The 16029-nt window shown below is 35.9% G+C and overlaps 2 protein-coding genes across 6 annotated transcripts in view; both read left to right on the forward strand.

Moving 5' to 3' along the window:
- Window positions 1-39: 39 nt before the first annotated feature.
- On the forward strand, window positions 40-11929 carry DUS4L (dihydrouridine synthase 4 like). 5 transcript variants are annotated; one of them, XM_037511555.2, is made up of 8 exons: window positions 40-428; window positions 1705-1954; window positions 2816-2949; window positions 5559-5680; window positions 7813-7930; window positions 8937-9059; window positions 9779-10005; window positions 10773-11929. In XM_037511555.2, the coding sequence occupies exons 3-8, from the start codon at window positions 2834-2836 to the stop codon at window positions 11018-11020; spliced, it is 954 nt and encodes a 317-aa protein (XP_037367452.1). In that variant the 5' UTR covers window positions 40-428; window positions 1705-1954; window positions 2816-2833; the 3' UTR covers window positions 11021-11929. The 5 variants fall into 5 exon arrangements, with proteins under 5 accessions (XP_037367452.1, XP_037367456.1, XP_037367453.1 ...); XM_037511559.2 differs by having other exon boundaries at window positions 40-231; XM_037511556.2 differs by lacking the exon at window positions 1705-1954.
- Window positions 11930-12924: 995 nt separating this feature from the next.
- The window catches only part of BCAP29 (B cell receptor associated protein 29), a 38364-nt gene continuing 35259 nt past the window's right edge, over window positions 12925-16029 (forward strand). The window contains exons 1-2 of the mRNA XM_037511569.2: window positions 12925-12982; window positions 13428-13537. Coding sequence (XP_037367466.1) covers window positions 13446-13537 — 92 coding nt within the window. The 5' untranslated portion in view covers window positions 12925-12982; window positions 13428-13445. The remainder of the gene's footprint in view (window positions 12983-13427; window positions 13538-16029) is intronic.

Below are 16029 nucleotides of genomic sequence, written 5' to 3' on the forward strand. Positions count from 1 at the left end.
CCCCGCCCAGGCGATGACGCAGAATTCCGGCGCCGGCCGCTTCGCCCAGCCTGCAGGGGCTGACCTGCCCGGTGGATCCGTGCAAGGGTTGTAGCTGGACGGAGCCTGACCGGTACCTGAGTTCCGGAGCCGGCTGAGCATCCTGAGCCCAGCGCGCCAGAAAATTCTTGACCTTGGGACTGGCGTTTTCCGCGCTCTAACATCGCGCCTCTGGGACCGGCGGAAAACCAGGTGGGCGCCGGAACGTGGCCGCTGGCCTTGACCTCTAAAGCAGGTATTTAAGCTAAATGGGGCCTTGCGGCGAAGGTAGGACGGAAGAGACGAGGTTTCTGGGACCCCGCGAGCCTTCCACAAGCACAGCTGGCGACAGTTAGTAGTTATTCAGCATCCTCTCACCTGCCTTGGTTCGCCAGCCTGGAGTAAAGCAGGTGGGGAAGACATGAGATGCAAAGTTGCTGGGGATGCACAGTGGGGAGTATTAAAGAGAGCCGAGAAAGTCGATGAGAAGCAAGACTGAACCAAGAAAGGACTAGAGTGGTCTGCCCTCCCTCTCACGGGACCATGACTTTAAACTTTTTCTACCTCTTTCTCTCGTTTTCATTATCTCACCTGACAGTATTGAAGCTGTAGAGTTAATTTAGTTTCCATTCTGTCATCTCGGCTGAAACACATGCATTAATCACCTAGAATTCTCACAAGATAAATGCTGATATGTTAACAAATCAGCCACATGTGTGCAAGAACGTTAAGCACATTTTCATAGAAAGAAACTGTTAATAACTTTACCTTTGTGTACAGTAGTTGTGTACACAGGAATCCAATTTTTTCCCAACTCCAAAGCTGTGTGTTTGTTGTGATTCTTCTAATAGTATTTCAAGAAGCTGCTATAATAGTAATTACCATGTGTCAACCACATTTAATATTCAAAACAACTCAGGTGAACAAGACTGGTGGTTTATATAATTGGGCTTTCTTTTGACTTAGTCTCATAAGTTTTTCCTTTTGTTATTGATCTAGATCTTGCTGAGGATGGGATTAATAGTTCTGTATGCAGGTCACACAAATTGTGAAGAGCAGTATGCTCAGGTTTCATTATCCATAATGCTCAAAATTTGCTTTTAACAATTCTTGAATGTTAATGATGAATAAGCATTACCTTTGGATTATGGGGTTTTTTCCTTGACTTTTTATTAGGAAACTAGCCTCGTTTTGGTTCATTCAATGAAGACTTTTGAGACCCTGCTATATAAAAACCTGCATATGTATGCAAACATTCCTATCCTTTCCAAAAGGAGCTTATAGATAGGGTGGAAACTCATTTAAATAAATGATTATGCAAAGTGTTTTTGTAGTATTTGGGCTTATTTACTCCCCAGTGTGGCTGTGTGTTGAAATAACCTAGAAGCTTTTAAAACCACTTATGCCTTCATTCTACTTCCGGAGAGTCACATTTGACTCGTGTAAGGTATGGCTTGGGCATCCTGAATATTAAAAGCTCTCCAAAATCATTCTAATGTACTACGGAGGTTGAGAACAACCTTGTGGAAAGGACACTATCTTTTTGTTGCTTATACTTCATCTATTGTAGGTAGCTTATATCTTTCTAATCATAAATTTCATTTTAAAAAAAGATAAGTTAGTAACTAATTTTTTTGTGAGTCAGACTGATTGACTAATCAGTAAAACTACTTTATCTTACTCCAGCTGTACAATCTACCTAAGGAAATGGAAATGATTGATTTATATTTAGGTTATACCGGTATTTTCTGGATTAATCGAATTAAAAATTACACATTGAGCAGTTAAAGTTGGCCTATATCTGTTTCTAACTGTCCGAGGCCAAAAAATGGGAATATGCAAAGTATCCAGCCTATGAAATGATAGGCTATTGAGCACCAATATGAAGAAGCACTTTTGAACCATCAAATTTCATCACTTGCATCTCTTTCTTCAGGTAATAATTAAATTAAATTTTTTTGCTAGTTAATACCACATTTAAATTTTTTAAATAATAATTAAAGGTTTATTTGCTTTCTGATTCACAAAGATAGGATTTGAAAATAAAAATAAACATTAAATACACTAGTATATCTTTTGAAACACTGCTTGAAATTGTTCTTTTAATGGCATTTGTTTTTTTCTGGATAAAACAAGGTATTTCCAAGTGCCATCTATATTATATGTGAAATGAATCAAATCAAATATCTTGGCTCATCAAAACCAAACAAACTAGCATGGTGAAATTAAAAAGTAATGTGAAAAATAATGACATGGTAAACTAGAAAAAATATTTCCGTTTTCCAGGTTCTTTTTTTTTCCAAGAAAAAACTGCTAGTGTAGTAAGTGAGGTATAGATTTTAAAACTTAGTGTGTGACAAGGGTCAGATAAAGCCAGACTAACATAAAACCCTAGAAATCTGATTATAGAACTAAAGCTACCAGGAATGGGGAGAGAGCACAGTGAACTTGGGGATGGATTGTGTGTACTTTGGTGGTGGGTGTGGTGTAGCAACAACCAAATGGGGAGATCCTTTACCTTTAAAGCAAACATTTAAACCAATGTAACCTCAAAAAAAGCAGTGTATGCCATGAACAAGTGTAATTGATAATAATTTATAGTATGCTAAAAATTGTGAGTGACTTATAAATACAAGCACAATTCTGTAATATCCTATTTGATACTGTGAAAATAAGTTATAAAAAGATCCCTGGGCCCATTAGACTAATGAAAAATATATGGATTTGGCAAATGAAGTAGTAAAAATTATGGGAATTCATTCAGTGAAAGTACCTTTACTCTGCAAATTTCTTTCAGATTTGAAATACCTAATTCATGAAGAGCGACTGCATACAAACCATAATGTGTCAAGAAAGAAAAAATGATCCAATAGAAATGTTTCATTCTGGGCAGCTGGTAAAAGTCTGTGCTCCAATGGTTCGTTATTCAAAGTAAGTATTGTTAAATGGTTACTGAACTAACATGTGATTTCCTTTTTATGCTCTAACGGTAATAATAAGATTCCTCTACCACATGGGCTCTTCAGAAGCCTAGCTTTGGGATCATTATTTAGGCTTGAGTCCTGGTAGTCCCATTTGCCTAGTATGTTTGTTGCCCTGAGTAAATAATTAACCTCTCCAAGATTCACATTTTAATATCTATAAAAATGGTAGTGTTTATAATTCCCATATATAAAGATATTGTGGATATCAAATATATAAACATGCACAGGTTTTTGTAAGATAAGTCTTCATTTGTCTGCAACAAATCCTCTCGGCTATTTGATAGCTGTGTTTTTAGTTTAAGAAACTGTCCGATTTTTCCAGAGTGACATTTTATGCTCCCACCAACAACATATGAAGACTTGGACTTCTCACTGTCAGCAACTTTTGATAACTTCACTTTTTTATTTTAGCCAATCTGATTTGTGTGCAGTGATGTCTTGTGATTTTAATTTCTATGTCCTACTGATTATGAACATCTTTTCATGTTCTTGTCCCCTGTATATTGTTCAAAAAATGGGACCTCCCTGATGACTGAGGGGTTAAGTCTCAGCGCTATCAACAGTATCACCACTGTGGCCTGAGTTTGATCCCCGGCCAGGAAGCCAACCCTCATACAACGCAGACCTCTCCAGTCTCGCCTACTGCTCCCCTTAGCAGAGTATTTCAGTCAGTCTGCCTTTTCTGCTCCTGACTTTGTCTCTGGTGAATCCTCTCACCCTCCCCCTCCCTACACACACCTTTGACCTACACCCCAGTTCTTCTATGCAAAAATATATAAATATTTTTTTAAAAAGTTTCTTCATGTCTTTTGCCAATTCTAATTTTGCTTTTTTACGCTTAAGTTGTGTTTTTTCAATTGTGACAAAATACAAAATTTACCATTTTCAACATTTGTAAATGTACAGATCAATAGTTTTAGCTTTTTTGTGTATTCAGGCTCTCAAACTTTTCATCTTACAAAATGAAACCATGCCCTTTAAACAATAGCTTCCCATGCCTCCTTCCCCCAGTCCCTGGCACTCACTCTTTCTCACTCTATGAATTTGAGAACTCTTAAGTACCTAGTATAGAATATCTAAGTACCTGATGTAAGTATTTATGACACTGGCTTATTTTACTTAGCATAAAATATCCTCCAGTTCATCCTTGTAACATCAGAATTTCCTTCCTTGTTAAGTCTAAATCATAATTCATTGTGTATATATATATATATATATATATATATCACATTATGCTTATTTATATATCCTTTGATGCATACTTGGATTGCATCTTTTGGTCATTGTCATTCTACTATGAACATGGAGATATATATATTAATATATATATATATATTTATTTATCTCTTTGAGACCTTGCCTTTTTTTTTTTTAAAGATTTATTTTATTTATACAAGAACCGGGGTACAGGCCAGATGCGCAGGAGGGTGAGAGGATTCACCAGAAACAGAGTGGGGAACAGAACAGGCAGAATGACGAAATACACTGCTGAGGAGAGCAGCTGGCAAGACAGGAGAGGTGCCTTGCCATGTGGGTTGCTCAGAGGCCAGTGGGGATCAAACCAGCACTGCAGAGTCTGTGGACAGCTTCACAGCACTGCTCTCAATCACCTGCGCCACCTGGGAGGCCCCTGAGACCCTCCTTTCAATTCTTTTGGTTATATGCCCAGTAGTGAAATTGCTGGATCATATAGCAGCTATATTTTGAATTTTTTCAGCAACTGCCATAGTGACTACACATTTTATATTCCTACCAGCAGTGCACAAGAGTTCCAGTTCTCAGTGTCCTCTCTAATGCTTGTTACTCTCTGTTCTTTTGTAATATTATAGCCTTTCTGGTTAATATGAAATGGTAGCTTATTTTGGTTTTGATTTCTATTTCTCTAGTGATGTTGAGCATCTTTCAAGTGCTTACTGATGATCTGTATTCCTTTTTGGAATACAAATTCAAGCCCTTTGCCCGTTTTTGACTATGGATGCTGGGGCGGGGGCGGGGGGACTGTTTACTATTGAGTTTTGAGAGTTCTCTACATGTTCTAGAGTACCCTTCTCAGATGTATGGTTTTCAAATATTTTCTTCCAGTCTGTAGCTTGTCTTTCATCCTCTTAGCATGGTCTTTTGCAGAGCAAAAGCTTTTTTTATTTAATAATGAATTTCATTTTATCAATTTTTTTTCTTTTGTGCTTTTGATGTGATGTGTAAGAAATCTTTGTGTGGCTCTAGATCCTAAAGACTTTCTCCCATTTTTTTCCTAAGTTTTGTTTAACATTTGAGTCCATGATCAAATTTTGAGTCAATTTTGACTTAGTTTTTGTATAAATATAAAACAAATTAAGGTTCTTTTTTTTTTGCCTATAGATAACTAATTACTCCTATATCACTTGAAAGGGCTATCTTTCCACCATAGATTTACTTTTGTATCTTCATTGAAAATGCATTGGACGTGTTTGTATGAAAAACTTCTAATAAATATTTAATAATTAACCAAATTAAACTTGAAAGTACATATGACTATGGTGTTTTCTTATTCCTAATTAAAATTTTATATGTTTGCAGGCTAGCTTTTAGAACTCTAGTAAGAAAATACAATTGTGATCTATGTTATACACCAATGATAGTTGCTGCTGATTTTGTCAGATCTGTAAAAGCCAGAGACAGTGAGTTTACCACAAATCAAGGTATGTGAAATGAAAACCCTAATTTGCTAAGTTTCTAAAACTTCTAAAAAAACTTATCAGACACAATTCAAATTCACAGATTTTATTTTTAAATACTTGTTTTGCTTATGTTTTTAAATACTCAGTTCCTTGTAAACTATGGATGATAACATCAAAGTGTAGTGTAAGGTCAGCCTTCCTTATGGACCTTATCCTCTCAATAGGAGTATTAGATTATATCTCACTGCCTCCAGTCTTATCCCATTCCAAACTATCCTCCCAAGAGCCCACAATGACCTTTCCAAAATGTAAATTTGATTACATGTCTTTCCTGTTTAAGATCCTTTTTAGACCTTTCATTGCTTGAAGCAGTGGTTCTCTGTGATTTCCCCAGAATAGCAGGACCAGCAGAATCTGGAAACTTGCTTGAAATGAAAATCCCTAGTTTATCAAAGCCTACTGAATCAAATTCTAGCTGTGTGGTACAGCAGTTTATAATTTCAAAAGCTCTCCTGGTGATTCTGAGTTTACTCAAGATTGAGAAGCCACTGGTGTATAGATTAAAATTCCAGCACCTATAGTAATAGAAGTATTCCAGTATTCATGGTTTAGCTCTGTCTTCTATCACTTTGTCTTCACAGCCCACCAACTTTATTCATTCTTCAAAACTAAATTATTTTAATTCCTGAACATACCTGATCCCTCATTTCTACCTAGACTAACTTTCCAGCCTTGCCTTTCCCCTATATTTCTATCATTGGCAAGCAACAAACAGCTCATACTTCTTAATTCATTTCTCAATTTATGCCAAGCAACTTTCCCCTTGAGCCTCTGCTAATGTTCTCTTTTAAGCACAGGCATTTTGATGTACTTAAGCCTACCGTATTATAATTTCCTCTTTATGTGCCTGTCCTTCCCACTAGACTGTGGGCTCCTTGAAGGCTGGAGCTATTCTTTACTGATTCAGTCCTCAGTGTTTAGCACATTGTTGAAAATATAATTAGACCAATAAGTGGTTGTTAAATTGAAATTCTACAAGTCTCTTAAGAAACAAAGGGAAAGTACTCTATAGCCCCAAGAAAAAGCAAATCCTTCTGTCTCATGATAATCCTATAAATCTATGGATTACCATAGAAATTTTGAATCAGTGGAACTAGGTGATGCCCAGAAATCTGTATTTTGACAAATAACCATTGAACCTCATACAGGTAGTGCTCAAAAAAAATTTAAGAAAAAAATGAAGTATACCTATATAAAATTTATAACCCTAACCCAAGATGAAAAAAAAATGTCCTTCAAAAGCTACAAAAACTAATATATTTTACCATATTAAAATTTTTATCTAAGAAAAGAACACATATATATCAAAGACTAACCAAAAACTGGTGAAAATATTTACTATAATTTTATATGACAGCAAAACAAATGTCTTTATTTAAAAATTAATAATAAAAAAGGAACAACTAAAAGAAAAATTGCACATAGAAAGTTGTATGAAAAATACGGAGCAAGAGCCCACAAAAATATACACTATTGGTATACAATGTAGGATAAGTTATAAGGAAATGAACTTTCATGTATATTGATCTATCTATATCTATATTGGTAAGCTCCTTTGAAAGAAATGTTCATAATATCTATCAAGATGTAAGATACCTATCCAGTAGTTATAATATTAGGAATTTACCATATGAATATACTCATAAAAGTATCCTCATTACAGCATTGTTTGTGAGAGCCATAAATGAAAAATAACCTAGAAATGTGTTTTATAAGGAAGAAAATAGATCTGAGTACAGCTCCCAAATACATTAGGGGAAAAAACACAGTAGGCCTAGTAATATTTATAGAATGTGCATACTAGTCTAAATTTTACAGATATAAAATTGTTCTGGAATACAATAAATCAATTCTAACCTTTGGTAAAGGGGTCTGATTGTCAAAAAGTGCTTTACATCAACTTTTATATTGTTCGAATTTGTGCTAAATGTAAATTGCTTTTAAAATATTCAAAATTATTTTAATGCTGTTTTGTTAGAACAGATGCTTCCTCAACTAAAAGTAGTTACTGTTATTTTGTCCTATACAGACGTTAAAGTTTGGTATCCTGTGTGTGTGTTTCAGTTTTAATGTTGAGCTATTCGTTTTATCAGGTGATTGCCCATTGATTGTTCAGTTTGCTGCTAATGATGCAAGACTTTTATCTGATGCTGCTCGAATAGTCTGTCCTTATGCAAATGGAATAGACATTAACTGTGGTTGCCCTCAGAGGTAAAGCTCAAAGAAGTTGGAAGAATTTTCAAAAAGAGTAGGAAAAAGCTGTGTAAACATGGTAAAATATCTTTCTAGTTTTCTGAAAATTAAAAAGTAAGGAAAATAAAATTAAAACACCTGGGTTCTAAAAAGAAAGCAAGAAAAAACAAGGAAAGATTTAGGAACATGAATGCAAAGGTGGTTTCTGGTGGTTGAGTGTACTTGACAGTTGTTTTGTCTAACCTCATCACTAGAATTTTTTTTAATGTGTGAATCTGCCTGGAGCCTCAACTATAATGATTATGTGAGATGTTCATGTTTATAAAGCAATCCCTAAAATGTATCTTTACTGCTACTTCAGTCACACTTGCAATATGATTTGGAAGATTGATACTTGTTTTCTCCTAATTAATTTCCTTTATAAGAATACATTTTTATAACTACTTTTATTTCTATGCCATAGTTATTTGGTTGAGTCTAAATGATGTGTTGATGAAATGTAGTAAATTTTACAGTAATATCCTTACCTTTCTAGCACTGTACAAGATTATCTGTCAACTATTCAAAATATGTCCTAGAATTTTTAAGTACAGCAAGATTCAAATCAGATTAGACATATTTGTATACTCATTAGAATTAAATATGTAGTTGGTGCTAAAGGAATGCTGTAAGCTAAAAATATCTTTCTAGTATTAAGACTAGTAAAACCTCATATTATAATATATACAGTAAACATCAAATTTGAAATTAGAATGTCTGAAGTAATTGCAGATAATTACAAATACATAAATAAGTTTTGGTTGAAAGAATTTTAATTGAACAGCAACCTTTCCCCTATATTTTGGGAACATGTTTTCCTAAGCTCATACCAATAAACTTAGAAATATTGAATTGATGAATTATAAAAATCTGATTCCATTCCAGATCTCTAGAGACATAGATAGATATATTTGCTGTTCTTTTAGAATTATATCTTCTCTTTCAGCTATTTACAATTAATTTTTTGTTCTGCTTCTTTATAAAGGTGGGCAATGTCAGAAGGTTATGGAGCTTGTTTAATAAACAAGCCAGAGCTTGTTGAAGATATGGTGAAACAAGTAAGAAATCAAGTGGAAAACCCCAGGTTTTCAGTATCTATTAAGATAAGGTACAGACAATATTTGAATTCATTTTCTGGGAATATGGCGGTATCTGTCCTTAATAAATTAGTAGCTGGTATATGGAAATGTTGAGACAAGACATTTAGTATGTGAATAGATACCATAATTTTGATTTATGATCCAGAACAATCTCCTTCTTCTATTTTTCAACAAAAATGCAAACATTTAATATTCATTATTAAAAACTTCCCCCAAAAGAAACCTTTTTACTTTTTCTATCTAATGCTAAGAAATATTTATAATATTGTAAGTAGAGGATGGAAATGATACTGACACTGAAATTAATAATGAAAAGAGAATTAACCACAAACCTGTTTTGGTGATAGATTAGAAATGTATTTTACAATCAAGAACTATATTTTCCCACTTGTGGATTGGGGTGTGCACAGCAGCTACTAAGATAGCATCTTTTAATTCATCTATAATAGTACTTTGATCACTTTTTTTTTGAAGCCAAAAGGAAAGAGCACGAAATATAATAAAACTTATTTGTTGCCAGTAGTGAAATGGCTAAAGGACTTAAATAAGAACTAATCCCTAAACAAAACTTTACCGATAGTGACATTAACTCATATAACAAACCTAAATAAAGTATTAAATATTTTTTAGTTTATTACCTTTAGTGTTAAGAATTGTGTTGATATAACTTCAATGTTTATCTATAGATAATTTGATTTTATACATGGATATAATTTTGAAACTATAGGATCCACGATGACCTTACAAGAACTGTAGATCTTTGCCGAAAGGCTGAAGCAACAGGCGTTTCCTGGATCACAGTCCATGGAAGAACTGTTGAAGAAAGACATCAGCCAGTTCACTATGAGGCCATTAAAATAATTAAGGAAAATATGTCTATACCTGTAATTGCCAACGGGGACATCAGAAGCTTAAAAGAAGCAGAAAATGTGTGGCATGTTACTGGGACAGATGGTAAGAAACTTGAAATTTTTTACTTTAGCGAATGAGTGGGAAAATATTGATGTGATTTTTCATTATTTTTCTTTAAAATGAAGCCATATTGTACATTAAAATGAAGCCTGTTGTACTGATTCAAGCTAAGCAATTTGTTAAAATGGTATTAACTCTTCTACTTAGAAATGATAAATTATTTTATTGGGCTAAATTAATTCAGTTGTTTATCTGCTACCATCATATCTAGTGAGTAACCAGTTAAGAATCTTCCAAATAGCCAATGAGTAAAATAGAGCACCTAGAATAGAAATTAAAGTTATTGAACAGAGTGCTCATAAAAGGTAAAGGAACCAAGAATGCTATGCACTTTCATTATTCTTAAATTATTGGCATACCAAACCCTATGATAGATATTGGGCAATGAAAGAATGCAGGGAAACTTAATGTTAAACAAACCCAATTTATGACAATCTGGATTTACCCTTAAAAAAAAAACCCTAAAGACTAATTGATGTAGAGGTCTTCAAAAAATAAAACAGGGAAGAATTCCTAAACATACACTTAAAGCTTCTTGGTTTACAATAAGTATGAAAATAAAATAGTTTTATAATTCTATTAAAGTAATATAAGAGTATTAGGAAACCTTGAAATAATTTTTTAAATAATCTGTCCTAATTGGCTTTTACCTCATAACCATGACTTTTTGTTTATCTTTTTTTTTTCCCCCTGAAGTAACAACCTAGAGTTCTAATGTATAGACAAATGTGCTGTGCTTTACTTTGTAGGTGTGATGGTTGCAAGAGGACTCTTAGCAAACCCTGCCATGTTTGCTGGATTTGAGGAAACCCCACTGTCATGCATCTGGGACTGGGTTGACATTGCTCTTGAACTTGGAACTCCTTTTATGTGTTTTCATCAACATTTAATGTACATGATGGAAAAGATAACTTCAAGGCAAGATAAGAGAATATTTAATGCTTTGTCAAGCACATCAGCAGTCTTAGATTACCTTACAGAGCATTATGGAATTTGACTAGACTGTCTAAAATTATTTTAATAGTTTTTATACTTTAAATGAAAGCACCAGCTCACATTTTGGGTTTTACTTTTAATTATTGGCTCTCAAATTTTATTGTAAAAACAATGCTCTGGGAGCATTTTAAAAGTCAGCACTATACCCCATCTTCAGAGATTCTGATTCAGTAACTCTTTTAGGGTGGCCCCAAAATTTACAGTATTAAAGAAAACTCCAGGTAATTTAAACATCATAGCCATTCTAAGTCCAAACAAACATTGCTTTGAATGCTATTATGGATGTTTGTGTTTTTTCTGAAAGGAATCATGTTTTTAACATTTTTAAATAAAACTTTATTTTAATACTGAAAGTATGGTTCATATAGTACCAGTAAGTTAACATGAAGTTTGTTCTCTTGAAAATAACTCAAGTGGCAAAAGAAATGTCAACATATATAAAATGAAAAGGAACAAATTTTTTATAGGATTGCATTTACAGCTTAGATTAAAAATGCAAATTTGAAAAATCCAACTGTTACTTCCTAATTGAATTACACACTGAATTTAACTAGACATGTTTTTCATAAAGCTAAGATTCCATGTAACTCTTTGAACAACATTAAATTTACATTTCAAGACTTATAGACTACTTAAGAGATTGATAGTTTGGTAGATAGATCTGTACTTAAAATGATTAAAATTGGGCCTCCCCAGTGGCGCAGCAGGCTGAGCAGCCGTGCACAGCCTGGTAGCACAGGTTCAATTCCCAGCCGGCCAGGGATATACCCACATGGCACAACAGACCTCTCCTGTCTCACCTGCTGCTCCCATCAGCAGTGTATTTCAGCCAATCTGCCTGTTCTGTTCCCCACTCTATCTCTGGTGAATCCTCTTACCCACCGCACCTCTGGCCTGTGCCCCAGCTATTGTATACATAAAAAAAGAGAAATCTTTAAAATAAATAAATCTTTAAAAAAAATTTTTAATAAAATAAAATGATTAAAATTAATTTCAGTCCTGCACATCTCAAATATAAACATCTTGGTAGCTGATCTGGAAATAATTGTATATTAAAACACTATTTTTGAAGAATAGTATCTGGGGTTTAATTTAAACGCCCAATTTTATACCTTGTTTTTGAGTGATGGTATTTTTATGCCACCCTGTAATTGATAATAATTGCAATTTCAAAGTTCCCTAATGTCTGTTACTAATAGAATTTCGCAGGTGGTGAAGGTGCCACCTCTTTCAGTCGAGTATATTCACACAATTTGAAAACCTAAAAAAATAGTAATTAAAGAAAATATGCCTATGCTTGTATTACTTTCCTCTCCTACCCATACCCAAACATTACCCTAAAGTTTATTGCCCCTTCCCAGTCCAGGCTCAATAGCAACAAAAGAGTACGTTTTGACTTCACAGATCCACATTCTCACAACAAAATGTTACCAACCAACCACCCAATCCTGGCCCTACCATATAAGTACATGTTAATCGCAGACAATGAAATCTTAACTGCCGTGTAAGAGAAGCAACCGAAAAGAAGTGCATTTTAAGCACGATCGCTGAATTTGCACAATTCCTTATCTCTGCACCAGAAGAAATGCCGGTGAAACTCTTGAAAAATATTGGCTAGCCCCACGCAAACCACACTTCAGTAGAAATTTAAGGCTTGGCTCTTCTGGAAGAAGTAACACTTGGGAACCCCAAGCTTGGGGGTCCAAAAATCTGAGTCATCCTCTAACTCCACCACCAATTAGCAAACAATTATAGCTAATCATCGTCTTCGTCGCACCGCCAGCGATGCCAGCCGAGACGGGGGAAGGGAGCTGGCCAGGGTGGGGGTGGGGCGCGCACACACCACCACCCCCACTCCAGCGCCCGCGCGCCCCGCTTTTCTCCTCCCCCCGCCGCGGCGTCTGACGTCCCGCGCGTCGGCGGCCTCGAAGCAGCGCGGGGAGCCAGGCCGGCGGCAGGCGGGGTAAGGCCGAGCGAGGGCCGGGGGCCGCGGCCCTGGCGGCGGGACGGTGGGCCGGGTCGCCCCGCTCCCTGCGCGGAGGACCCTCGGGGAGATGGCGCAGCCCCGGCGCGTCGGTCTGGGGCCCGCGGCGCGTTCCCCGAGCGGGAGGGCCCCCGGCCGCGGGCGTTAGTGAGGGCGGCGTTAGGCTGCTGTGGCCGCGGGAGCGGGACGTGAGGCGGCGCCTCGGGCCGCCCCGCGCTTTGGCAAGGCCCGCCCGGAAGGTGGGGACGGCGGCCTCCGGCCCAGCCCTGCCCCTCCTCTTGCTTCCGGCCCCGGCCTCGTCCCGGGCGCCACGTGAGGGCCGGGGGGCGCAGTGAACCCCTAGACCAAAATATTGCGCCCGGGGGGTCTTTAACCCAGTTTCCTTTGAAAAGCAGCAAAGTAAAATAAGTGTTTCCCTGTTTAGGTGTGAAGAGGAAAAAAAATGACACTCCAGTGGTCGGCAGTTGCAACCTTTCTTTATGCTGAAATAGGACTTATCTTAATCTTCTGTCTACCTTTTATTCCTCCTCGGAGGTAGGAAATCTCCAGATCGTTACAATATTGACTAGAGGATTAACTCCTTTCTACTTTTTAGTGCGATGTGGGAAAAAAACGTTTTCTTAAGATTAAAAGTTATGAGTGTCGATTATGTGAAAGGCGCCCTTTAAAAATAAAGTAATGATGACAAGATTCTCATGTTATCATGCATAAATCTTTTTTTTATATGTGAAAGTGAATTAACTGACCCCCCTCCCTCCTTCTAAAAGGAAAAGGGCTAGTTCTATTGGTTTGGTTCTGTTTGATTTTTGGTTCTACTTGGTTCTGTTGATTACAGCTGCCTGTAATAAAGCAATGGTTATACTTTTCTTACCTGTCATGTCATCAGGTTTTACCTTTGTTTTAGTGTCCTGAATTAGAGCAGTGAAAGAAGGAAATAAATTAGTTTTACAACTTAGCACTGGACAGAAATGTTTGGGTCATTGGAATGAAAATTTAGAAACGTAAGCCCGTAAATGTTTTTTACTTTGGGATGACAAATACTTTCATTAATGTTCTGTGGCAAATTTACTACATTTTCCCACACACAGGAAATTAATATGTATTAAAATTGCTGAGCATGAAAAAGTATCAGAACTGTACATTAGCGTTAGTTCTTTAGTGACCATCCTAAGTACTACGTATCTGAATCAAAGTATTGGCTCACTTGACCTCTGTGATCACTTACCTGTTTTAGATACAGAAAATTGATAGTATGAATGGTGAAATACACTTACAATAAACATGTTGTAAGACATCTGTTCTTACCTTTGGCATAAAAGAAATCTTTCAAAAATAAAATCCTAGAGCTAACTCGTTCAAGTTTAGTAAGATGCCAGTTCTAGAAGAACCTTAGAAACTTTATACATTGCCTCAGAGTGGGTGTAGGCCTTCACAACTCTCAGTTTGCTTTTTACCTACCTGGATTTCTTCTCACACTTCTGTCCTTGTGTATCCGGCTATGCCTTCACTTTTATCTTCCTTATACTAAAGAAAATAATTTAACCATATTGTAGGAAAGTACCTTGGAGATAATTTTTCTAACCCACTCTTTCTATATAGATCACATGCTGAGACCCAAAAAGGGGATGTGACCTTCTGTGGTCATCTGGCTGGTCCATCGCTGATTCCAGACTAGAACCTCAGCCTAGTGCATTTTGTGATGGGATCACCTTGAGAGGAGAGACAACCTGTTAATTTTGTTTCAAATCCTCAGTTACACCCTATGTTGGTTTTTGGTAATACTTGGAATGATAGAACACTGTAGTCAAGGGGGGAAAATGTTAGTTCTAAACATCTGATTCATAAATAATGCTTAGTAGTATAGAAAAGGAGTATTTTGGGCAGTTTAATTTAAATAATTTCCATAATTTAATTTAATTTTGATCCTTAAATTATGGATCGTTTTCTTCCTGCCAAATATTTTTTCCTATCCCAGTCAGATGTGTGTTCATGTACACGTATTGTATAAATATACATGAGAAAATATGGTATAGATTCACACAAATTATAACATGTCCCCACTTTGTATAGCCATCTCTTTTAACCTTTTATATGTATAATCTTCAAAGAAAAAGTTTCAGTCTTCATTTAAATTGGCTGTCTGTTATTTCATGACCCACTGGTTAAAGACATATGCTCAGAAGTCAGACTGCCTGGGTTTATGTTCCCAACTGTGCGTGTTACTATGTGAAATTGGGCAACTTATTTACCATCTCTGACCAGTTTCCCCATCTATAAAATGGAGGTAATTCTGATATCCATCTCATGTAGTGGCTATTGTAACTGAATGAGTTAAAAAATGTAAAGGTACTTAGAACTACAGTAGAGTGAGAACTCAATGTATATCAGCTATCATTACCTCCTCTTTGCAATAAGTCTTATACCTGCCAGTTATTCCCTGTGAGAGTCTTTTTTGCTCCCTTTTATACTGCCCTTTGAAGACAAGGGACCTTACATTTGTACCTAGATCAAGGTATTGACATATTTGTTCTTTTTCTAAAAAGAAAAAAAAATTAATATTATGTAATTTTTGAGTAGCATCCTTGGAATTGGAAGCATAAAAGCACACACCAAAAAAAACCTGCTTCATCTATATTATATCGATTTCCTTCTCCTCACCAATTTCAAGTTAATACTTAAAGCTACTTTTAAAACATTAATTAGTAATTTGTCATAATCTTAAAATACACCTTTTTTAAAGTTGTTAGTGCTTAAAGTATATTTAAGTGTTTATTACCTTTACATGTCTCCTTTCAATTCAGTAATGAGTTATGCATTTAAAAGGCCCTTGTATAAAGTTTGTTATCTTTCATTTGTATGATGGATTACTTTATCATCCTTTGCCATTTACAATGCATTTTTTTTAACCTGTGTCTTTGCTTGTACACTTCAGTCCATCTAGACTATTTTCCCATTTCATATCCCCCATGTTTAAATCTTGATGTGGGTGGTAATTATGTGGATACATATGTTTGTAAAAATTTGTC

This window comes from Talpa occidentalis, unplaced genomic scaffold (assembly GCF_014898055.3).
Source record: "Talpa occidentalis isolate TD23 unplaced genomic scaffold, MPIMG_talOcc4v2.1, whole genome shotgun sequence".
NCBI lineage: Eukaryota > Metazoa > Chordata > Mammalia > Eulipotyphla > Talpidae > Talpa > Talpa occidentalis.